This window comes from Streptopelia decaocto, assembly GCF_964273445.1.
Source record: "Streptopelia decaocto genome assembly, chromosome: 4".
In the NCBI taxonomy this organism is placed as follows: Eukaryota; Metazoa; Chordata; class Aves; order Columbiformes; family Columbidae; genus Streptopelia; species Streptopelia decaocto.
In genome coordinates, this window is record NC_138658.1 from 74,891,686 (window position 1) to 74,916,146 (window position 24,461).

Consider the following 24,461-nt stretch of genomic DNA (forward strand, 5'->3'; position numbering starts at 1 on the left):
AATGGCCCCTAGTTCTTACTTTGGGAGAGAACAGGAATTCTTGATTCTTCTCCACACCTTCATTCCCCTGGATTTTTGAACCTCACCTTTAAGAATCTCTTTCCCAGACTGAAGCATCCTTACCTACTTAATCAGACTTTGTAGAAAAATTGTTGCTAACAGCTACTTGGATTTGTTCCCCTCCTCAGTCATTCTCCTGTATCTCCTTTGAGATAAGGGTACGAAACTTACACATGGTATCCAAGATGTGGGAAAATCCAAATATTAATGATTTATGTATGTCATAATGTTGTGTGTTCTTGTCCACTGATAACTTTTGTGATGTTTTTTGTTTTACTCTATTGAGCTGTGGACTGTTTTATAGAAATTCTAGGTATTTATGGAACTATCTATCTTAACCCCAAGAGCTCACTGCATTTTTAGGTATCCAGAAGAAAATGAGATAATTTCTCTACTCCCTGCAGCAGACACCTGAAGACATTGCTTCAGCTGAAAGTATCGCACTATTCTCACCACATTCAGCTTCAGCTCTTCCAGCATGCTGTAAAAACTTTCAAAATTAGTTTTGCCTTCATGAAGCCAAAGAGGTTTTCTTAATTTGAATCCAGTTAGTTACTTGGAAATATTCGAAGAACAGTTACATGGGCTATGAATACAAAGTGTTGGGGTTTTTTTACACTAAATTCTGCCATCACTCCCTTTGTTATCAGTCTCATATGTTTTAAGTTTTACTTCATCAATATAATGAAAAGAAGATGAAGTCTGTTGGAAACTCAGGACACCAGAAGTCTGATCTGAGTGTTACCAGAGTCCTGTTGCTTTATCTGCGGCAAGTTGTTGTATCTCTTGTTTCCTCCAATTATTTCTTGATTCTGTTTTCAAGGGAAATCCTTGGGGAAGAGGTTGGCATATCTTCTCTGTCAGTAACCTCACTCCTCTTTCCCCACTATGAACACAAAAAGTGGTCTTGCTGGGAGAGGAGAAAGATCTCAAGTCTTTTCTCTGAAAGCAGCAACATGCCTAAGAAAGAGCATAACAGCAGAGCAGATAGGTACTAATACACCTATGGACTGTCTAGAGTATATAGGTGTATTAACCTCCCTCCAACCAGTCGCAGAGGTGCTACCTCTGTGTTTGATACCCTTAACAGCCCTTTTTCCTTCCTCTAGCTCATTTCTTACAAACTCTGGCTACATTTTGTTTTAACAGCTAATCTGCAGCCAAGATGATATCTATCCTCAGATACTCATGATTTGGCAGTTGTGCCACAGTCGTCACTGTCAAGATGTAGCAGTTGTGCAGGGAAATCCAGGATTTCTCAATAGTATGGTATTTCAGAAATTCAGAAGTGCTCAGGGGTGAGTCACTGTTGCACAAAGGGATTTTCATATATTGTGCTGAAAATACAGGAATGGATGCTGAGAGCTCTCCTAGGCAATTTTTTCTAGCATTCAACAAGCTATGAGCATCCATGCTAATTTTGCTCATGTTCCCTCTCCCCTGACCCTCACTGCCATGCTAAGGTACACCCATTACATGGAATTATTATTCAGCTGAGTACAAGCCAACAGAGTGCCCAGGTGATCACAAAGGCCACCAGCATCCTGATTGTACCAACACTAGTGTGGCCAGCAGGCCCAGGGCAGTGACCGTCCCTGTGCTGGGCACTGGGGAGGCCAAACCTTGAATCCTGGGGCCAGTTTTGGGCACCTCACATCAAGAAAGGCCTTGAGGTGCTGGAGCGAGTTGAGAGAAGGGAACAGAGCTGGGGAGGGGCTGGAGCACAAGTGTGATGGGAGCGGCTGAGGGACCTGGGTGGTTCAGCTGGAGAACAGGAGTTGAGGGGAGACCTTCTGATCTCTGAACCACCTGAAAGGAGCTTGGAGCCAGGGGTTGGTCAGGATCTGCTCCCCAGGAACAAGCACCAGGAGCAGAGGAAACGGCCTCAAGTTGCACCAGGGGAGGTTGAGGTTGGATCTGGGGAACAATTTCTTCCCCAAAGGGCTGTGGGGCATTGGAACAGGCTGCCCAGGGCAGTGGTGGAGTCACCATCCCTGGAGGGTTGGACAGACGGACATGAGGTTCTCAGGACATGGTTTAGAGGTGGACTTGGCAAAGCTAGGTTTACAGTTGGACTCAGTGATCTTAAAGGTCTTTTCCAATCTAAATGATTCTATGATTCTATTTGGATTTAGGAGGTACCCCTGGATGGTGAAGACCTGAGTTCTGGTCTTTGTTGGCTCTAGCAATTGGCTGGTTTATTCATCATAAACAAATGTAACCTAAGGCAAACATTTGCTTCTCACACTTTCTTTAACAAATATGGCTTTAAGCACAGGGGACAAAAACAAACTGTAAACCCCTTCTCAACTTTTAATAACTTCTGTATTCAGTTTTCATGTTTTATTTTCCCTTGTCTTGGAAGGAAAGCAGAGCAGTAGAACGCATTAATCTCTAACCACAGCTATTTCCTGAATGCCAGAGAACTGCTGTCAAAACCAAGGATTCACTCACTGTTGAAACATCTGTATTAGATTACTGTAGTTTACTTTTTGCTCCTGCATCATAGCCCGCAATCAGCCGCTGCTCCAAACCAGAAGCTGGAAACAGCTGCAGACTCCAAAACCATTCCAGGCTTCCCATATCTAACAGTGTTGCAATCTAACTTCTACAGCAGGACATCTTTTTTTGGATTTTATGGATGCTACTTTACCCAAACACTGTACAGTGAACAGAAAATGCTGTTTCCTTCCTGGAATAGAACTGGAAAATATCTGTGTTGGGTTCCTACCATGTTTTATTGTGGCCTTACTAATTTCTCTCGGCCTTACTTTCCAGACTGTGGTTTATAATCTGTACCATTTTCTCCCACTGACTGTCGAGTTGCTCGTAACACACATTTTTCTGGAAATGTATGTTGCTTCTTTTCCTTTCTCTATATTTATATTCTAGTCCCTACTAAAAATGATGACGGTAGTTTTAATAATGACTATCTGCCTTGACCCGATTTAGCTTTTTAGCTAGCTGATGCAAGAAGATTATTCATTGTCTTCTCCAAAGTAATTTCCCTGAGTCTTTGGGAGTCATGTCTTCTGTCTGATTGACTCATTAGATTTCAAGATCCCTAATAGCCAAGTTCAGAAAGATTGATTTGGATAGTACCTTCTGGGAGTTTGCTCCTGACTTGCATGTCAGACCTGGATTTCTCTTGAGATGTATTAATAGTAACTTTTACAGACTGTGCAGATTCATCACCAGAAGAAAGCAGGACCCTACCAATTGCCCTGAGATATTTGTTTGACACCTGGTTTGTCACTGGCCAGTGTCCCCACCACAAGGAGTTTCTGACTTCCAAGGAAATGCTCAAAAAGGAAAAAGTGGGCAGGTGGGTGGGATAACCCCAAGCAAAGACATTCTCTGGAAAATGTTTGCACATTGAACATTGCCAAGACATCCTCAGACTGAAGTCCCACTCTCTCAGCTTTTGCAATCTGCAATCTTGTGGGGCAACTGAGCCCTGCTCACCAGGGACCATGGTGATCCAGGAAATCTAACAGTGGAGACAGAAAATTTGGCTCCTTTCCCTGAAGGATCTTGGTTAATACCTTTGTTTCTTTGTCTTTAACTAGGGGATAATATGTAAAATATTTGTGAAATGTATCTCTAACCCCTTCCTTCCAATTGGGATGCGTAATTTGAAAGACATACTCAGTAAATGAGGCTAGCCCTTCACCAGTGGGAACAGAATCTGATCCCACATTTGGGGTTGGGATCTCCCACCCCGCTCCCTAAGAGATCAGGAAATAAGGTTTATACTACAGTTACCAGGTGGTTTCTTGAAAAGTTTCAGCTTCCTGAATACATTGGTAAAACATTCACCCAACAGTGTCATCCAAAGCACCCTGGAGCAGCACAGAGGAAGAGGAGATGCCTACCTCCCCTTGCCTACAGCAGCCAGGTGCCACAGCCACCAGTAAGCTGCTGAACTTTCATGGACTTTGGGAATCCAAACCCCATGGAAGTTCATTTTCAAAAACAAGGCTTGTAACAAGATACAAAGTCATGAGCAAAGAAATCTGGCAACTGCAGTTCCATAACATTTCCCATCTGAAGAGCCATCCTTACAGTGGACAACCGGGAAGTCTGATTCAAGGCATCTCATTTAAGCCTTGGAAGGGCATCATACATGCTACACCCTTAGATGGGCATTAACCTGGTAAACACATCTGCATCTTTTCACTGGCTCCCAAAGCAGCTGCTCTTTCAAGTTCTGGAGTCCCAGGCTTATGTTCGTCTCTCACTGCCCATTCTCCTCCTTGGCTCTGCTTGCTCTTAATTACAGAAAGCCCTGTCCTGGGAGGCCAAGTTCATTGACTGCAATGACAAAGCAACACAGAATCACTTGGGAACAACTAGTAAGAAACTGATGCTGCCATCCAAATAGTCCAGCTCTTGCAGTAAGGTTGTTCCTTTAGCAAAACCTGTGTTAATGGGGCTACCTGGACCTAATTCACCTCCAAACTAGAGGGCTATCAGCAATGTTTTCTCGCTTTTACTAGCCAAGATGAAGCTGATGTTCCTTTCTGGCCTCTAAGTCAGAATGCAGTCATGCATTCTTTAGAGGCAGAGGGAAGAGAACAAGCCTATCCTACATGTGTCAAGCTAAAAGAGAACATCTGGCTAATGTTTTTACATGCCCATTGCTAAATTCATTAACACTTTTATGCCTGTTGCTAAATTCATTACCACTTTTAACTCTGTAGGTTGCATCAGGTTGCAATATTTGGAACAACAGCTAAAGATATTATAGTCCTTTTAACAGCTTTGGACTTTTATAAATGTCAAAAAAAATCCAAACAATATTCCCAGGCTAGGGCACTGTCAGGTTAACATCACTCATGGAGGCACTTTTTGTTGGTTTAATGGAGGGATTTGCAGAAACCAAGCTGAACCATGTGAGGGTTGAAGCAAAAGGACCCAGAAATGCATTTCTGACCTTTCATGGGAAGGTCAGGGAAGGATGAGCTGATCAACAAGATGTTGAAACAGGGGTGAGGAGATGTCCCCCTACTGCTCTCAGTGCTGTCAGCTGGGCAGAACCTTGGTATATTGTAACAGACATCTCCTAAGGTGTAAACCAGGATGGAGCCATTATTTCCATGGAGGCAAGGTGTCAGAATTTTTTCCCAGAGGACTGGTAAATGCCCTTATTTGTACTGCGAGAGACTACAGGAACAAGCCTCCATCAGGCATTTGCACTTACTGTTGGCATTAAAAGCAAGAAAAAGAATGATGCTTTGAAAACATTTCACAGAGACAAGACGCCCATGTGCTTTTATCTAAATACAATCTCAACTTCCACTGCTTAAAACCTGGCATCTGTAATATGCACGACATTCAACTGGAAGGGAAACAGAAAATAACACCAATAGCAAATAGGAGACAAACAAATCTGGTGTCTGAAGATGCTAATGCAAGAGAGATTTTCTTCCAGGTGATGTTTTCACAGTGAGCTGTACTTACACCTTGTGTCCACATCCCACAGACAACCAGCTTCAAGCATATATTATATTTTATTAACTCCTACCTCAAGGTGGACATTAGGTGAGGAAGCCAGTCAGGGGGTGAACTTGCTTAATGCCACAGAAATAAATCTGCTGGACATTTATTCCTCATCCTCTAATTTTTTTGGTTGCTTATAAAAAATATATATATAAAAAAATCTCACGCACATTGGAACCAGACCTTTTTAATCTGTCACAAGGTAACTGCTAAAGTAACTCTACGTATTTCTAGCTGAAGGCAAAGCTGAGGTACAGCACAGAGTTTGCAGAGATTAATTTTAGTCTGAGCCTATGCCACTCACTTCATATTTCTATTTATTAATATTTACTTGTAGTAAATCAGAGGGTGGAAGCCTGAGAACTCCCTCTGTTCACCTAAGAAAGCAAACAAGCTACTGGGAGAAATGGCAATATAACTTGAATTTATAGAAACAGTGTAGATATAAATATAAATAAATTTGTATTTATAGGTATATGCATATGTATGCTTACATATATATGTATTTGTATTTATAAATCATGCAAAGTGAATTACCAAAAGGTTTTAGGCTATTGGGCTTCGCTGGAATCAAGATCATGACCTTGCTTTCAAAGCACACCCCTGGTCTGGACTAACACACATCGGTGAACTCACCCTCTTGCCTCACCTCTGCCAACAGAGCAGCCCCATGGCCACCCAGTGCCACCTTCTGCCCCGTGTGTTTTTGTCCTTGTGGCCACATCACTTCCACCCTCTTCTTTCCCTCCTGTCCCCTTTTTCCACATCTTTGCCCTGGTGTCCAAGATGACACATGAACATAGAATAGAATCTTAGAACAATTTTTATTGGAAAAGACCTTTAAGATCAAGTCCAACCATTAACCCAACACTGTCACTAAACCATGTCCCTAAGAACCTCATCTATGCATCTTTTAAACCCCACCAGGGATGGTGATTCCACCACGTCCCTGGGCAGCCTGTTCCAATGCCCAATGGCCCTTTCCATGAAGAAACAGTCTATGGCAGAAAGGTCTATAGCAGGACCAAGCTTGGTGGTACCTTCACATGCATGCAGCATGCTGGACACCATGTGGTCTCCAAACCCAAAGACCCTCATGCCTTACAAGTGTCCCCTGCTCCTGAATGCCAAAGAGAAGCCCTCAAGCCAAACACCCAGGATCCTCTTTTCTAACCCTTCCCTCCTCCTTGTGGTCTTGACATCTCCATTTCTCTACCCAGCACCTATATCCCCTGTTTATTTAAACTGCAGCTGTTGAGACAATGACTTTTTGAAGTTTTATGGTTATCTTACAGTTGCCAGGATGGAACGACGTCATGACAACTTTTCTTTGTGGATCAAGTCCTATCATAGTTTGTCATCCTTTTCCAAAAGCTGTTTCTCAGGACTTTCCTTTATGAGCCAAAGAGTCAACCTTGAAAGGCAGGCTTTCACAAATCAAAGGTTCTTTGGTTCAGGTCTATAACCAGACCTGCCATTTGAGGCACTAATGGTAAATAAATGCTGACGTTTGGAGGAAGTGAAATTCCTCAAAGAAACAAAACAGCCAACAAAAATATTTTTCTGTGATAATGGAGAAGCCCTTCATGGCAGTTTTGACCTTTTGTAGCATTTTTATTTAAATATTTGTTCATGCTGTGATTTATCTTTTATGCTATTATTTATTTTATTCTATACATCAGTGACTGCTCTTTTTACACCATCGTTAACAATTTTTCTGTTAATGGTTAATTCTGTTAGTAATTTATGAAGTAATTTGCCTTATGTTTTGCTCATTCTTCCCCAGAAAAAAAAGTGTTCTGAAACATGGATCTAAAATGTTCTTTTTGCTATTGAAGTATTTTATTATATGCCCCTTAACAGAGCAAAAGACAAAAAAAATAATAAAAGAACATCTCTGAGGAATGCTTCATTTTGAACACATCAACATTCCCCCTGAAATAACAAACATGTCCAACTAGCCCTATAAACCACAATTACCTGCTTGTTCTATCTACCCATCCCAGCAGCCTCAGCTGCCCAGATGTCAGGATGGCACTCAGAGCTGTTCCCCTTGCACACTAAAAGAAAAATAAAGATCTGGCCTCTTTCCTTGGCTCCTGCCCACTGCATTGGGCTCTGTCTGAGATCTGGGGTAGAGATTTGCTCCTCCTGAAACGCCTGTAGCCCACACATGTCAATGGGCACTGATTGCTTTGCCACCTCGTTTTATGCCACCTCTTCTTTTGAGTTCCACATGGCTCCTCTTAGCTTCTGCCTTTCTCCCCCACTTGCTGGGTCAGCTATAGTACCCAGGAAGGCAAAATAATTTCTACTTCTGAGAGTATTCACAGCCAGGCTCTGTTAAAACATCTTCATTGCAGTAGGACAGTCAGAAATAAGGAGTCAACGTGCTTGGTAACTCCTTTCCTTTCCTTTCCTTTCCTTTCCTTTCCTTTCCTTTCCTTTCCTTTCCTTTCCTTTCCTTTCCTTTCCTTTCCTTTCCTTTCCTTTCCTTTCCTTTCCTTTCCTTTCCTTTCCTTTCCTTTCCTTTCCTTTCCTTTCCTTTCCTTTCCTTTCCTTTCCTTTCCTTTCCTTTCCTTTCCTTTCCTTCCCTTCCCTTCCCTTCCCTTCCCTTCCCTTCCCTTCCCTTCCCTTCCCTTCCCTTCCCTTCCCTTCCCTTTCTTTTTTATTTTTTCCATTTATTTTACATTTTTTGTAATTCAGTTGCCCCAAAATTAAATTAAAATCTGTAAGAGGAAGGTAATGCATTAATCTCTGCACCAGCTGGCAACAAGCCATGAAAGAAAGTTTTGGCTAGACCAGAGAAGACTTTCTAACCAAGAAGGCAGAGAGGCATTGGCATCTACTGCAGGAGGAGAAAGCCACCGTGAAGGGTGGGTTTGGAAGAAAAAACTCCATCTTCAGTAAAAAGGCTTGGACCAGATCACCGCTGTCCCCGCCATGTGTGGTTTGGGGACCACTGATGGCCACCAGATCTGCAGCAGGGTAGCGAACAGTTAAAAACTGAACCAAACTCAAAGCAGACACAGTCATAGGCACAGGTGAAAAGTAGCAAATAGAGCAAATGTAGCCATGGTCTTAATGTCGTGGTGGCTGGGATGGCTCGGCAGGGTGGAAAGGCAAGGGGAAAGTGAAGGGATAATACATGTTTGGGTAATTTTAGGTAGGTGTCACAAGAGGATTGTCTGATTTTCTTTCCCCCCGCCTTTATCAGTCAGCTGATATAAGCTATTTACTCTCCTTATACTTCTTGCCTCACTAATTAGACATAAACATGCAAAGTATATCCTGATTTTTCCTAGGCTTCAAATAAAATTGCAACAATGCAACAACAGAATTAAAATAGACATTCATCACAAATGTCACATACATCAAAAAAGAAAATACCCAAAAAAAAAAAAAAAAAAGTTGAAATAACATTATCGCAACATGGACAAATTTATGCACACTCCATCCCTTAATCACAATTAAAAGAAAAATTCCCCACAATTGTAATGTTTTCTGGTAATATCCAGTTCGTGTTTTGCCTGTTACCTCTCCCGGTTACCGTCTTTATCTGAATTTCTCAAGAGCCCTATGCTGGGCACTGCAAAGGACAGCAGCACAGCTTTGAATCCTCTCTTGCAATCACTTCTGGCCCAGTTTTAATATGTTTGAAGACCTGGGGTCGGCTGGACACAGGAGCCAGCAGAGCAGGAACATGCAGCCAGGACCAATCCCACCTTCCCAAAGGACTGTTGAATCATCTGCCCACGGTAAGGCAAGCCCATATTTATAATCACTTAAATATTATGATTGCAGAACTACTCTGCATTGAATGTGAGCAGGATCCACCTCTCCCAGCTCTGCACCCAGGAGATGCTGCAGGCAGCTGCATCGCAAAGGTGAACCCAGGACATGAACCCAGGGTCTGCCTTGTGTAAACCTGGAGTACATGCAAATACTGATCAAAATCACTTAAGCCGTGGTCTTTTGCACTGAAAAATTGCCTTTGCTTTTCAAGACTCAAGTATAACATGCAAATGCAGTGTGACAAACACTGTTCCTCAAGTGTATGTCTCTTTTATTTAAAAAAAACGGTTCACACCACTATATGGCACTACCCAAGTCCTAGGATGAACTCTGCCCCAAAAGGGTAAAAAAGAGGGAGGAAAGAGATGTAACACATCAAGAAGGGAAGGAGCTGCATCTCCTTCCAGCTCAAGCCCAACAGATTGGCAACGTCCCAGGAGCTCGAAGATCTCCATGTGAGTTTACTTTGACTTCTTCCATGCAGACCTACCCGAACACTTTTATTTGAGTTTAAGTGCATTAGTAATAAACCTGTTCCTCATTACTTTAAATTATCTGTAATAGCCCTGGTTTCAACTGAAACAAGCAATGGGATAACTAGATCTTAATGAGTTGATGTTTGCTAGCCGACCCGCGGTGACGGCATGGGACATGTTTTCCCCCTACCTGGTTCAGGAGGGGAAAGGCATCAGTGCAACCCTAAAGGTTTTATTCATGGTTGGGGCAGGTCCATCAGAGCAGCACATGAGGTGCCAGCCCCAGCCTTACCCCCAAAAATGCGCACCTTCATCTCAGCATCCCTGCATCCATTTGAACCCTGCGGTCCACACCAGCTCCAGCCTTCAACCGAACGACATTTCCTATCATGTCATTTGGGAGAAGCCTTTCTTTTCTGATCAAAAAGGTGGTTAAAATCCCACTGTACAAGAGAAGCTCAGTCCGGCCTTCACTTTGGAGGAAGGCACATGTTTTCTTTATCTCTGTATGTCACCGGATAGATTAAATGAGATATATTTATCTAGTCAGCAATCTGTGTCGCTGCAAAGACACAGCTACAAAATTCCATGGGCTGAGATCATCCCAAACTGAGTTTAGCATCCCAGTAAGAAATGATGCTTCATTTTGGTGGTTGACATGTTTTCATCAAAACAGAAGGAAAATTATTAATTCGACCTCAAGTGTTGGGTGTTTGGGCTTTTTGGTTTTAATTAACATTTTAAAAAATTAAAGGATTTGCTTAGTGGGTTTTTTTTAAGCAAAACCAGCCTTTTGAACGCTTTCTTTGTACAGCATTTGTTCCTGCTTGCTTGTGTTTTCCAGTTGCTCTACTTTGCTTGTTCCCAGCAGAGTCAAAAACCCTAGGAAGGAGGGCAAAATCTGAAGAAAGAGAAAAGTGCATGAGCAAAATAAGGAAGATCAAAAATGTGTCATTTCCTGTAATCACTGTCAAGGAAAATAAGGGAATAAATATGCTATTATATTTTTTTGTCCACTCTCATATCCAGTGAACTGACAGATCTCCCGTGCTCTGAGAGACAAGCAGTTAAATCACCTCACTCGGACTGCCCTTTAGAGTCATCTTTTTAAGAAAGAAAAGTTGAAAAATCATGAATAAACACACTCCAAGGAAATATTTCCTGTGTACAGTAGAAAGGAGCTGAGGGAGAGCCCCTTTTTGACACTGGGGTCAATCCCCATCGCAATGTATGGAGGCAGGAGAGTAGGGTCACTGGGAGGAAACCACTGTAAACAGGATCTGCTTTTATCAGTGGGAAACAAAAACAACCCTGTTTAAATTAGCCAGAAATATGTGCCTATATGTTTTAATCACAAGCTGCCATTTCCAAGTCTTGCATCAGGGTTAAGGCACAGACACGGAGCTGCTGACCACGGGCTGCCCCTTAATGCAAGACACTGATTGTCCCTTCTGATTTGGGGATGGAACTAGTGAGGGACAGCAGCCTAAGCAGGATTCCTGGGATAGAGCTGAAAGGAGGAGGAGCAGGGTTAGCATGGGAAGGATGTTTGCTGGAAGCCCTGGGTGCAGCACAAGAAAGGAGACCTGACAGCTTTACAGAGCACAGAATCATAGAATAGTTTAGGTTAGAAGGGACCTTCAGAGCTCCCCCAGTGCCACCCCTGCCATGAGCAGGGACATCTTCACCAGCTCAGGTTGCTCAGAGCCCCGTCCAGCCTGGCCTGGGATGTCTCCAGGGATGGTTCATCCACCACCTCTCTGCCCAACCTGGGCCAGGCTCTCACCACCCTCAGGGACAACAATTCCTTCCTCATGTCCAGCCTGAATCTCCCTCCTTTAGTTTAAAACCATCACCCCTTGTCCTATCACAACAGGCCCTGCTCAAAAGTCTGTCCCCATCATTCTTCTCAGCACCTTTGACGCACTGAAAGGCCGCAATAAGGTCTCCCTGCAGCCTTCTCTTCTCCAGGCTGAGATGGGATATGGCCACTGGGAAGGGGAACACCCACCAGCCTTGAAGAGCATCCCTCCTGCTGCGATGTGGTGACTTGGGGGGACCCGCCAGCCTTGCAGGGCAATTTTCTGGCCGGATGCAGGGGCTGGAAGGACCTACCGGCCTTGCAGAGCATCCCTCCTGGTGGGATGCGGGGCCTGGTGTTCAGTGGGGAGGTGCAGCCCCCCCACCAGCGCAGCGACAGGACCCCACCCGGGGCGGGGGGGGGCGCGGAACGGGACCTCCGGTCAAACCCTGAGCTCTGCTGCCCCCTGGCGGCGGCGGAAGGCGCGGCGGCGGGACGGCTGCACCCCCGGGGTACTCGCCACCCCCTCGGGGTGTCTCCACCCCACTGCTGCGTGCCCACCCCACCTGCATGACCCTGGGGGGCCTTCTCCCAGGGAGTGGGTGCCTACCCCCCCAAGTGCGTGCCCCCTCCGTCTGCTCCTGAGCCCACCAGCGGTGCCTGCCCCCCGTCAGGGGGTCTCTTCCCCCAAAATGCGCGCTTGTGTCCCCCTCCCATAGTGTCTCGCCTCCCCACGCTGGGTCTGAAAGCGCACGGCGCTGCTGCCGCCTTCACCCTGCCCTGGGCTCGCCTCGTCCCGCAGAGCAGCGCTGCCGCCGCCTCCTCCTCCTCCTCCTCCTCCTCCTCCTCCGGCCGGCACCTGACGCGCGGGGCTCCCGACATCCCCCCCCCGCCCGTCCCTCCCGTCCCTCCCTCCCCTCGCCTCTCCCGGAGCTCTCCCGTGCGAGCGGGAAGACGAGCGGAGCCGCCGAGCGCTGCCGGCGCTGCCCAGCGCAGCCCCCCGGAGTATGCGAGGGCAGCGGGGGGGCACCGACCTCGCTGCCCCCCCGGGGCTGAGCGGCGACGAGAGCCGGTGGTGGGGAGGGGGGCAGAAAGACCGGACAGTGTGAAGAGGGCTGGGGGGGGACGAGGAGCAGCGCATCCTCCATCCCGGCTCTGGGGACCGAGCCGTTCCCCGGGGCGGTGGTGCGGGGGAAAACGAGGTGCTGAGCGAGTTTTGGAGGGGGCTGCGGGGATCATGCCGAGGGGGCTGTGCCTCGGCATCGCTTTCTCCTCGCCCTCCATGGAGCCCGGACCTTTTCTACAATGACTTTCCCTGAGCTGAGCAATGGCAGCTTGAGTGGGAACCGGACGGGACAGGGAAGCCAGAGCGGTGCCAATCGGTCCTGGGGGCTGCAAGGTGAGGAGACCCCCGAGGGCAACGGCACCACGCTGACTTTCGCCTTGGACGTGCAGGCAGTGGGCGTCGGGGTCTTCCTGGCCATCTTCATCCTCTCAGCCATCGTGGGGAACATCCTCGTCATCCTCTCGGTGGCTTGCAACCGGCACCTGCAGACAGTCACCAACTACTTCATCGTCAACCTGGCCATCGCTGACCTGCTGCTCAGCACCACCGTGCTGCCCTTCTCAGCCACTTTGGAAGTGCTGGGCTTCTGGGTGTTTGGGCGCATCTTCTGCAACATCTGGGCAGCTGTGGATGTGCTGTGCTGCTCTGCCTCCATTATGAGCCTCTGTATCATCTCTGTGGACAGGTATATCGGTGTCAAGTACTCCATCAAGTACCCCACAATCATGACTGAGAGGAAGGCGGGGGTCATCCTCGTGGTGGTCTGGCTCTCGTCCATGGTCATCTCCATTGGGCCACTGCTGGGATGGAAGGAACCACCACCGCCAGATGAGAGCATCTGTAGCATCACAGAGGAGCCAGGCTATGCCCTGTTCTCCTCCCTCTTCTCCTTCTACTTGCCCCTCATGGTCATCCTGGTGATGTACTTCAGGATCTACGTGGTGGCCAGACGGACCACCCAGAGCTTGGAGGCAGGGGTCAAGAAGGAGAGGAATAAATCCATGGAAGTGGTACTACGTATCCACTGCCGCAGTGTGCTGGAGGACCCACTCTCCAGCACCCGGAGCAAGGGACACAACTTCAGGAGCTCCCTCTCCGTGAGGCTCCTCAAGTTCTCCCGTGAGAAAAAAGCAGCCAAGACTCTCGCCATCGTTGTGGGTGTTTTCATCCTCTGCTGGTTCCCCTTCTTCTTCGTCCTACCTTTTGGTAAGTGACCTTGTACTTCATCCCAGCCCCACTGAGCCCCTGGGGAACTGCTCTTTGGGACAAACTTCCAAGGCACAACTCATGCATGGAGGTGAGGGACAGGTAACTGACAGGTGAATAAACAGGCAATGAATTAATTCAATTAATTAACACTTATTCAATATTTATTAACCAGAGTCATATAATCAAAGTAAATAGCAAATGAATAAAATAGCAGCATAATAATTGGTTTAATTAATTCTTTCTGCATTCAGTGCTTTAATTAATGAAGTTCAGACTCAGGAGGAAGCAGCTCTGTTTCAAACAGGCTGCAATTATGGCACAGTGGTCCCCCAAAAGCTTTGCTGGCCCTGCTCTCAGCCTCCCTTCCTCCCAGTTTGGGTGAGGACACCCAGATCTGCCTCTGTGTGCCCAGGGCTCCCACTCCTGCTGTGAACCAGTGATGACACTGGAGATGAGTGAGGTTTGATCCCTCCAAGGTTAGTGTCAGGGTCTGAAGCACAAGTCCCACCAACTTTCTGGGATGCCAATGTTGTGCAGGGACCTGGGGCAGGAGCAGGTCTTACCTCCAAGGCTGGTGGTCCTGGGTGACTGATCCACCTCCCATAGGAGTATTGCCCTCAACTCCTGGCCTTGCTCCTCATTTGGGGGTGTCTGATGGGTTGTGCTCTAAAGTTTTGGCAAGTTGTCTGCCTGAGTGAAGAGGATGCAGCTCCCTGCATGCAGAGGAGGCTGAGCAGGCACAGAGCCCACCAGGCAGGGGGGCACACGATGTCCAAGGCAACGTCCCCCTCCAGCACCAATGCTACAATGACCCATAAAGTGCAGGAAAGCCAGAGCTCTTTGTCTCCACCTCATCTAACAACAGGCACCCAGTTCAGGGGACCAGATTAACCTTCTGGAGTACTGTAGCTAAACCCAGGGGAGAAAATAAAACAAAATAAAATAGGATAACTTCTGAATATCAATGATGGCCTTTGCACAGAGCTCAGCAAAGCAGAGAAGTCTCTCACTCCAACTGCTGGGTAGGACCCATGTGTCCCAGAACCCAGCAGGGACTTGTCTCCAAGTAACACCGCAGCCAGAGAAATGTTATAGTTAGTTCCACGCTTTTTCTCAAGATATTTCAAATCCTCTTGCTGGAGGCTGCCTCTCAAGTCAATGGACACAGAGTATGGTGACCACAGGATTCATTTTGACCCTTTAAGGTTTTGATCACCCTCCAGCATTGTGGCTGTCCCCTTGGGGACAGCTGAGCCCAAGGCTGTTGGACACTATTGAGGACACTCGGTCCCCACCTGATCTCCAGTGGGATAGTTCACCAGGACCAGTGGTGCCTCGGGAGCTGAGGCGTCCCCAGGGTGATGGATCAGGGTTGTGGGTGCCTGGTCCCACCATGTTGCTTTCTTGTACCTCCTTGCTTCGGTTTCTCTCCCTGAGTGAGGGTGATATTTGCTGAGTTTATCTCAGTTCTCTGTAGATGAAATTGCTGCTGTGAAGAGTTTTCACCCTAAGTGAGCATGAGCGTTCATGGTATAACTCAGGCAGGGAGGAGAAAGGCTGCAGTGAACTTGTCTCACTGCAACACCCAAGATGAATTATCCCGTCTATTCGTGCCTCAGTTTCCCTTTCATTGATCGGGTGCATTAGTGGATTTTTATAGCCTGCAAATAAACAGTTTGGGAATTGTGGGGCTCAGAGAGATTCTAGTACTTGACGGCTGAGATCTATGGGCAGCCCCGTTTTGACATTTGCCTCCTCGGCCGATCAGAAGAGCAGGAACCAGCTCCAAACATTTACACCCTACAGCTAATGAACTGGGAATCGGCATCCTATTCCTCTGAGTTATTCCTCATACTTGGAAATAGAGAACAAACATCAGGCAAATACTTTTCAGTAGGAAAAAATGTTTTATTTTGTTTTACCATATCTGTCCACATTCAAAACTCTTGAAGCAGCTTCTCACTGATGTAAATCACTACCATCGCACTGAAGACAAAGGAGACACTGATTTACACCCGCTAAAAATCAAAACTTCATTCTTTAATTACCCCCTGTGAACCCATTTGCTTCCTCCAAGCACACAACTTGCCAAGTTCTTTATAAACACAGTTTTGGTCTTTACTTCCTGCTGTATTATGCATATAATCTAAACACAGCTAAAGTTCATTTAATTTATGACAGCAAAATATGCTGCCTTTGATTTCACCCCCCTTTTATTAATTGCAATTTCCTATTCAAACCTAAGAATCATTCAATGCTATCTAGAAGGAGAACAGAAACTTGTGCAAGGTCTAATCTCTGATTTCACAGCTCAGGAGGCAGATCTGAAACTCAGAGAAATCAGCGAAGTTCACTTTAAATGCACAAGTTGAAACATGCTGGAGACAATTCCCTTGAAAAGAAGATTGTAAGTGGTTAACTAGAATGGCTGTTTTATTTGCTTGTTAGACAAACTTACATGAAAGAATTTGAGGCCAACTGGAAACGATATTGATACATATTTTAAATGAATTGAAGTACTGGTGAGAAACAAAAATCACTTTCAATTGAAGCGAAACATATTGTTTCAATCTAAGAAAAAAGGTGAATGGAAGTTTATTAAAAAATGAGTACTTAAATACAGTTCAACATGAACTGTCATATTAAAATGAAATGAATAAGCCATATATTTTCTTCTGAAAATTTTGAAATGTTTTGACTTTTATTTGACATGAATTTGCAAGAAGTTGTCATTGAGTGACTTACAGTGTTGACTGAAGGTTTTCTCATTATACTTTTAAGACATGAGTATATTTTTTTTTCAACTAAAAAAAAAGACTCCCTTCTCTACTTAGCACAGATTTAGCAATAAGAAACTTCTGTGTCATCTCTGTCACCATTGTCTGTGTGAGTCTGCACGCATCTTTCTGCAGAATAGTTTCCATGTTAGTTAAAAAGGAGTAATATTTATCCCATCAGTGTTGGACAGCTGAAACAACCAACAATTTTAAGTAACAGGATCTATGTATGTGCCAAACATTGTCAGACATTTCTCCATGCTTGAATAATCTACAAAGGTTCTGCTTTAAATTATCTCAAACTCCCCAATACTCTATTTACACAGTCTATTTATCAGCTAAGTAATTTAGCTCACCCTTGGGTTTGTGATACATGTCCCTAAGCACAGGATGCCATCACCACGAGTTTTAACACAATTAACAGTTTCCATGGCTAACAAGGCTCTTTAGGCAGCTGTTTTTTTGACAAGAGATGAAACCATAATTACCCACACAAGTCTCGTGTGGGTTGAATATTTTGCTGGGTGTGTAGTAGAGCTCTACTGAGCTGCTTTGTCTGGGGATCCTGGGTGGTAGTTGTGTGTTTTATGCCAGGGTCCTTCTTCCTTTAGCAAAGACCTGTCAAGAGAATGTAACTGGAGGTTCCTCAGAGACGTGGGCCAGTTTGTAGTGTAGGATTCATCTCACTTGGTTGTCCTCAGGCATCTTGTGCCTTCACCTCAGCTAGGCTAGTATCATGGAGATGCTAGTTGGAAAGGACTTCTCTTGTATATCCTGAAATTTTCTGAGTCATAATGGAAGTGGCAGAATTGGCATGGAGAAAGGAGTGGGCAACTGCTTCGGAATAATTTGCTATGGCCCAGAGGATCAGATCAAACTGGAACAAGAGCAATTGAAATGAACTGTTCCATCTGCCACACATCCCCCATTGATCCTGGTCCACAGGAACCATACATTCATTAAAAATGCCAGCAAAGACACACACAGCCTCAAAAGCTGCTATTTCCTGGTCTCCAGTTTGATTTATTGGGCATCATCCAGGCAAGAGGCAAGATTCTTCTTGTCTGCTTTGCACCACAGGATGTTTCCATCAAATGGGCTCATGCCAATTTAGCATATTTCATTAAATCATAGGGGACGGACGGGTCTTCCAGCCTACTTCCCTTTCTCAGGGACAGATCACTTGACCCCAAACCATTCCTGACCTGGTTTTAAAGACTATTCTTAAAGCATTACAGCAAGGGCAAATCCCTTGCTTTATCAGGCAAATCATATTGTTGCTTAAGCAGCCCTCAAATGTGATTTCTGCTTCTATTTTTCCTAGGGCATGGCAGGAGGCATGCATGTGGTGGGCACGGGACAGGGACACACGGGGGTGTACAGCCCGCTGGGATGACACTGGAGGGACAGTCCAGGCACAGGGGACCTGGCTGGGAGTCATCTGTGTCAATTGTGTCTATCTAGAGATAATCATAGAACCATAGAACGGTTTGGGTTGAAGGGACCTTTCAGGCTCCCCCAGTGCCACCCCTGCCATGAGCAGGGACATCTTCTCCAGCTCAGGTTGCTCAGAGCCCCGTCCAGCCTGGCCTGGGATGTCTCCAGGGATGGTTCAGCCACCACCTCTCTGGCCAACCTGGGCCAGGCTCTCACCACCCTCAGGGACAACAATTTCTTCCTCGCATCCAGCCTGAAATAATACTGTGGAAAAACAACCTGTGAGATGGGTTTCCCTCCAGGAAGAACATTTTGATATCCTGCAGAAGGGCACAGGAGAGAATTATAAGTAGGCACATGGATAAGGAGCCTACAAGTAAATCATTTAGCTAAATCATTTTACAGTGTTGATACACTCCTTGTGTCCTCCTGCAGAAACCACTAGAGTGCAGAACAACAGGGAAAGAGTGAACATGTGTTAAGAAATATCCAGAAAAAAAAAAAATATTATTTGGAACCCCAAATGAATGCGTTTGGTTCCCTTCCTACCCATTCCCCTGTGAAGAAGGCCAGAGACAGATGGAGAGGTTTTAGTACAGTTTTTGCTGGTGCAAGAGATGAAACATTCTGGGCCTCAAATAACGACTTGGGCACCCAAGCCTGAGCATATGCTTTGCCTCTGCCTGGCCAAAGTGATTCATTGAAGTGACTGGGAATAGGACCCAGATCTCCCATGACCTATGTATGAGATTACTCTGCTTCCAGTATACCCACCACACCCCCAAATGAAACTACTTAAAGCCAAATGTCTGGTTTTATACCACAGTGTCATGACACATCTGGAGGCAGTTGCTATAATGGACGTACCATAAACAGGAAAATAATCCATCTTGAAAAATTTAAACCTACTGTGATTCAGTGGACAAAATGTTATAAAATCTCTCAACAGGAGTTTTGGAACCAGTACTAAAATACACTATATAATATTAGACGCATCTATGTTAAGCTGGATCGGATGATTTTATTACAATTGCACACACAAAACTTTGTCATGGATATTCTGGGAAGGAGCTTGTAATTAGCTTGATCTATATTCATTAATTCACATGTGGATAAATATTTGCTCATTAATTCTGATAATCTGGTTAATGAGATGTAACAAAGATAGAGCAGAAGGGTGGGGATGCTCTCTGGTATGATCATGCAAGGTGGGCATTTAATCTCTTGTGACCAGCTTGTTTTTAAAGGGTTTTGCCACAACAAACAGCGTGGACTGGGTGCTAGCAACTCCCTTAGTGTGTATATACAGCATTTGTGCTCAAGGCTCTTCAGAAAATGAATATATTTCCTTGGGAAAGCAACATGAATTGTTTTCCAATTGATCAATCAGGACTTCTACTGTGCTGTATTCTAGGTAGCCCTGGTAGTCCCTATTAAAATCATGGGACTCTTGTGGAATAAAATCCTGGTTTCCGGTGCCGAACATTATCTGTTAGGTGAAGTTTTCCATTCTACGTCTTTGTAACAGGGTGAATTTGTTTTGACAAGTGTCAGACAAAATGAGATAGTCATATCTGACAGAGATGACAGGAAGAAAACCACAACTTTCACTTCCTATAGGAAGTTTTATGTTGACAGCCCTGAATTTAAAAAGTTCTGGCAGTACCATATGTTAGAGCAGAAACTGGACATTTTATTCCATCCAGTTTGGGGGGTGATTTATGTCAGGACAGGGCAGGAATTAGACAAAGCTAGCCCAATATGGCCAACCTCTGTGAAAAAAAAAATGCATGTTTCTGAGGTGTTGGCAAGGATGGGCAGTTTAGCAAAACTGGAGTTTGCTGAGGAACGACTTTTAAGATCCATGACCTGATGGTGTCTGATGGGCTCCTCTGCAGTCCCTTGTACTGCTCATTTCTACACTGTTCCCATCTGCTCCGATGTCAAGACAGTCCCTACCATTAGATGTCAAGAGTATACCATCTTCAGCCAATTGCTCTTCAGCTTTCTATATAACCAACAATAAAAAATAGGTGTTTTGAGGCTGCAGTTCATCTCATCCTGACATTGCTATCAAAATGGGTCATCTGAATCACACCCCAAAAGCACCGGTGGCTCCCCAGTGCCTCTGAGGGAGGCTGAAGATCCCAAGCTCCAAGGTCCCTAATACACATCTAAACCAGCTGAGATGAATCTCACTGTAAAACCAAACATGGGACCAGTTTTGCCAAAGTCTGACATACTTCCAGCTGGAGCTGGAGCTGATAGACATTCTGCTTTAAGCATGCGAAGTGTCCATAACACCAAGGACTCAGGAATCCACACTCAAAAACATAGACATATCTTGGTATTGCTGTGTACATGGGATGGTAAAATATTTCTAAAGCATCTTTTTCTCCTTGGCGACCTGTGAAAAGCAACATGTAGTTATTTGCAAAAAGTTTGGCCATAACTGAACTAAGTGCCTTCAGATATCATAGAATACCAGCTTGGAAGGCACCAGAAGGACCATCTGGTCCAACTGTCCTTGGCAAGCAAATAGTTCTGTCATCAGAGCGGAGGTGAGCAGGAGGAGTTTGTGAAGTGTGGAGCCGCATACTGACCAGTGAGGAGCTCAGCCAGGCTATTATTTGATTGAGCACCCATCTTACCTTGTCACTGGTATGGCACAGACACTGCGGAGACAATAGAGCATGATATTGAAATTAAATTCTTTAAATGTTAGAAACCAAAGTTTTCCATATGTAATTTTTCAGTTTGATCTTGTCAATCTTTTGAGTCCTTAACTTTGAATTTCCTTAGTGCTTATTTATCAGTTTTATTATTTAGAGTACAGTATAACTTGTCTGCAAGCTATTGCTTTGTGTGTTCAGTAAAAAACAGTGTTCAACAGAGAGGTAAACAAGACCATTTTTAACACATAACCCAATTGCAAAGCAAATAATATTATAATTTCTTAAAATATTTGCTCCCTGTATAGGAAAAAACATCTTTACAACAGCCAAAGCCCAGAATAAGCAGCTGCAAAGGCTGTGGTTTACGCACTATATTTTCAGTAGTCACCTTTGTATGGACACTGTTGGGATTTTGAGTGATACCTGCAACAACATTCACTTTTTAACATAAACTCCTAAATTCAGGTGGCTGATAAGGACAGGAACTGAGAAATTAGAGTTTTTATTTGAAATTTCTCTTTCCTTATAAATTCAATTCAGGAATATACAGTTCTACCTCTGGACATTTCTATATGGCGCATGGCACCATTGGGTATATATTTTGCCTGTCTCTTACCCTTATTGCCCTTTACATGGTGATCCTCCTAACCGGTTTATTTTTTCCTGGCAAACCTCACTGTCTCCCACTTATCTAAGATAGAAGTGTTAGCCCGTCTTGCATCATGGGTTATACCATCCTCCAGACAAGTAGCAAAGGGAAAGCAGCTGAACTGCAACTCTTGGAAGAATGACATTGTCATTTACAATAGAAAATATTTCAGGGTTTGTTTGTTTGGTGTTTGGGCAAAACTAGGTTGTAAAGAGCTTCTGGCCTGAAAGGTACTTAGTGAAAAATCCAGCTTTCCAATTAATTGATGTTTAGACTTTTTTTGCCAACCTAAGTGGTTCCATCTCCTTATTCCTTTTACATACAAAATTTTGAAGTCCTCCTAAGGTACCTAACCTTGAGGGTACAAAGCAGGTTTTTTCATCTGTCATTCCTGCAAGATAACTTGACTCTTCTTGTGTTGAGGGGATTCCTTGGAGGTTGTGAATCAGCTTTGTTCTGAGCAGACCTTTTCCCAGGAAAGCCTAGTACTAACTACACTTTGCAAATGTGGTTTTCTGCTCTATGTTGTGAACTAATTACCTCCTTTCCTTGTCATGTCAAAATGAGCCAAGGCTAAGTGTGGTCTCGTAACCCTGAGATTGTCATTCGCTTTCTCTTGGATTGTTATCAAGGCAGATCAGTTGCATGCGTCAACCCAAAATAGCTCTTCTGAAGACAGCCAGTGTTTTATTATTCTGTGCACTGGCTGTTAAATGGTGGTGTGGGCATTGGTGACTTTTCCTGCTGGGCCAGGCCCTAGATGAGCGTGGCTGCTGTAAAGTTCAAGGTGTTGTTTTTCTTTCTTCACAGCAGATGTTACATCAGGATTGTCACTATGGCTATATCCACTAGATAAATACACCCATTCTAGGAAGTAAACCCTGTACTTTCTCCAGAAAAGTAGTGCAGCATGACTCACATTCACATTACTGAGGGCTAGCCCTCCCTGGAGGAGACGTGCACATCCACAGGGACACAGGGTCTTCTCCAGATTTCACAAGGTATCTCAGTGTGTCTAAGACTTAATTAATATTTTGAGCCATTTTTAAAGCAAGATATACCAGTTGTTGGCAACCTGTCAAAGAAGGATTTAGGTAATCCAAGTGCCTTATCATTCAGGAGGATCTCTACAAATGAGGCCCATTTAACCCTCTGTCCCATCAGGTTAATATGTAGCACCTGTTGGGTGGTAACTCACTGTGGGCAAGGTCTTCTCTGTGGAGTACATGAGAGCACTCACCTCTTCCTCATAAGGAACTCTTGAGTGTGGTCATGAGGTTGGAGACAGCCAACCATCTGTAGCTATGATGGAACTTCTCATCTATTGTGACTTGTTTCTATGCAACATCTGTGACAGGAGGCAAGGAAAGGATTTGGAGATCTGGAAGGCACAGTAGGAGATGAGGAGGAAGAGCAGGAGGCTTGGAGTGCGGTGAGTCTAGCAAGGTGCTGGGAAGACTGGGATGGGAGCCTTTCTTGTCTCTGGCAGCCCTGAGGTGATGGAGCTTTGAGGTTTGTTGAGATGACCCAACAACAGGTGGCTTGCTGAGCGCCACACCAGAACTGTGCCCTCCCTCACCTAATACTGAAATTCAAAACAGTGTTTTGGAGGGCCAAACATGTCTCCTTGTACTTGGCACTGGTGAGGCTGCACTTCGAATCATGGGGTCAGTTTTGGGCATTTCACACCATGAAAGCCCCTGAGGTGCTGGAGCAAGTTGAGAGAAGGGAACAGAGCTGGTGAGGGGCTGGAGCACAAGTGTGATGGAGCGGCTGAGGGACCTGGGGGGTTCAGCTGGAGAACAGGAGCTGAGGGGAGACCTTCTGATCTCTGAACTGCCTGAAAGGAGCTTGGAGCCAGGGGGGGTCAGGCTCTGCTCCCCAGGAACAAGCGCCAGGAGCAGAGGAAATGGCCTCAAGTTGTGCCAGGGGAGGTTGAGGTTGGATCTGGGGAACAATTTCTTCCCCAAAGGGCTGTGGGGCATTGGAACAGGCTGCCCAGGGCAGTGCTGGAGTCACCATCCCTGGAGGGCTGGACAGACAGAGATGAGGTTCGCAGGGACATGAGGCAGTGCCAGGGGTGGGTTAATGGGTGGAGTCAATGATCTTGAGGGTCTCTTGCAACCAAAATGATTCTATGGTTATGTGTTTTATGGTCTTGTTTTTGTTTACCCACCTGGTCTTAATTTGGTTGTGGCTGAAAGATTTTGGGGATTTGAGAATGAGGATAATTCATGAGGAGCAGCTTCAGTATTAAAGTTCAGCAGCTGGCTGCTTTCACAGGAGAGCTGCTTTCTGATTTGGCAGTTAATTGCCATTCTTGTTAGCTGTAAATATTTTCTTTAGAATGTCATTAGGAACACTGAGTGATGAGATCTTCCTTCTGAGGGCTTTGCCTTTACAAGCACTTTTCATCCAGCAATCTCTCAGCCCTTTGCACCTGCACCTGAGCACACAGTCCCAAATGTCTTCATCCTCCTCCTTCCTCCAAAGCAAATTCCAGCCACTGCAACACAAAAGTGAAGTCTCTGGTGGGTATTTGTTGCATCGACTATCTGCTGTCTGGGCTGGTGAGGAAACCTGCCAGAGTGGCAGAGGTGGCATTCACATAGAATCATAAAATCATAGGACAGTTTGGGTTGGAAGGGACCTTCAAAGCTCATCTAGTACAACCCCCCTGCAATGAGCATCTTCCTACACGTGTGCTGGGGACAGACTTATCCCAGAGGTGCCATCCCCATAGTTCAAAGGTCTAAAGAGGAAAAAGGGGAACACATGCAAATGTCATTGGGAAGGGAGACAACCCATCTGTTTCAACACTAATCATCATTTTTGCTGAAGGAAACTGAGGCACTGTTACATACCTGTGGTCACTTGACTAATCTTCATTATTGCTAACACATCAGCTGTGCCTGTCCTGCTTTCTCTGTTTCAGTGCTGTATAAAACTTTCACACGGAAACAGAAAACTGCACTTCTCCCAGCACCACAATTTATGGGTGCGATTAGCCCAAG

At 45.2% G+C, this 24,461-nt stretch overlaps 1 protein-coding gene across 1 annotated transcript in view; it reads left to right on the forward strand.

Annotated features, from left to right (window-relative positions):
* Window positions 1-12,939: 12,939 nt before the first annotated feature.
* The window catches only part of ADRA1D (adrenoceptor alpha 1D), a gene marked incomplete at both ends in the record, with an annotated part of 45,442 nt that continues 33,920 nt past the window's right edge, over window positions 12,940-24,461 (forward strand). The window contains one exon of the mRNA XM_082050222.1: window positions 12,940-13,906. Within this exon, the coding sequence (XP_081906348.1) occupies window positions 12,940-13,906 (967 nt within the window). The remainder of the gene's footprint in view (window positions 13,907-24,461) is intronic.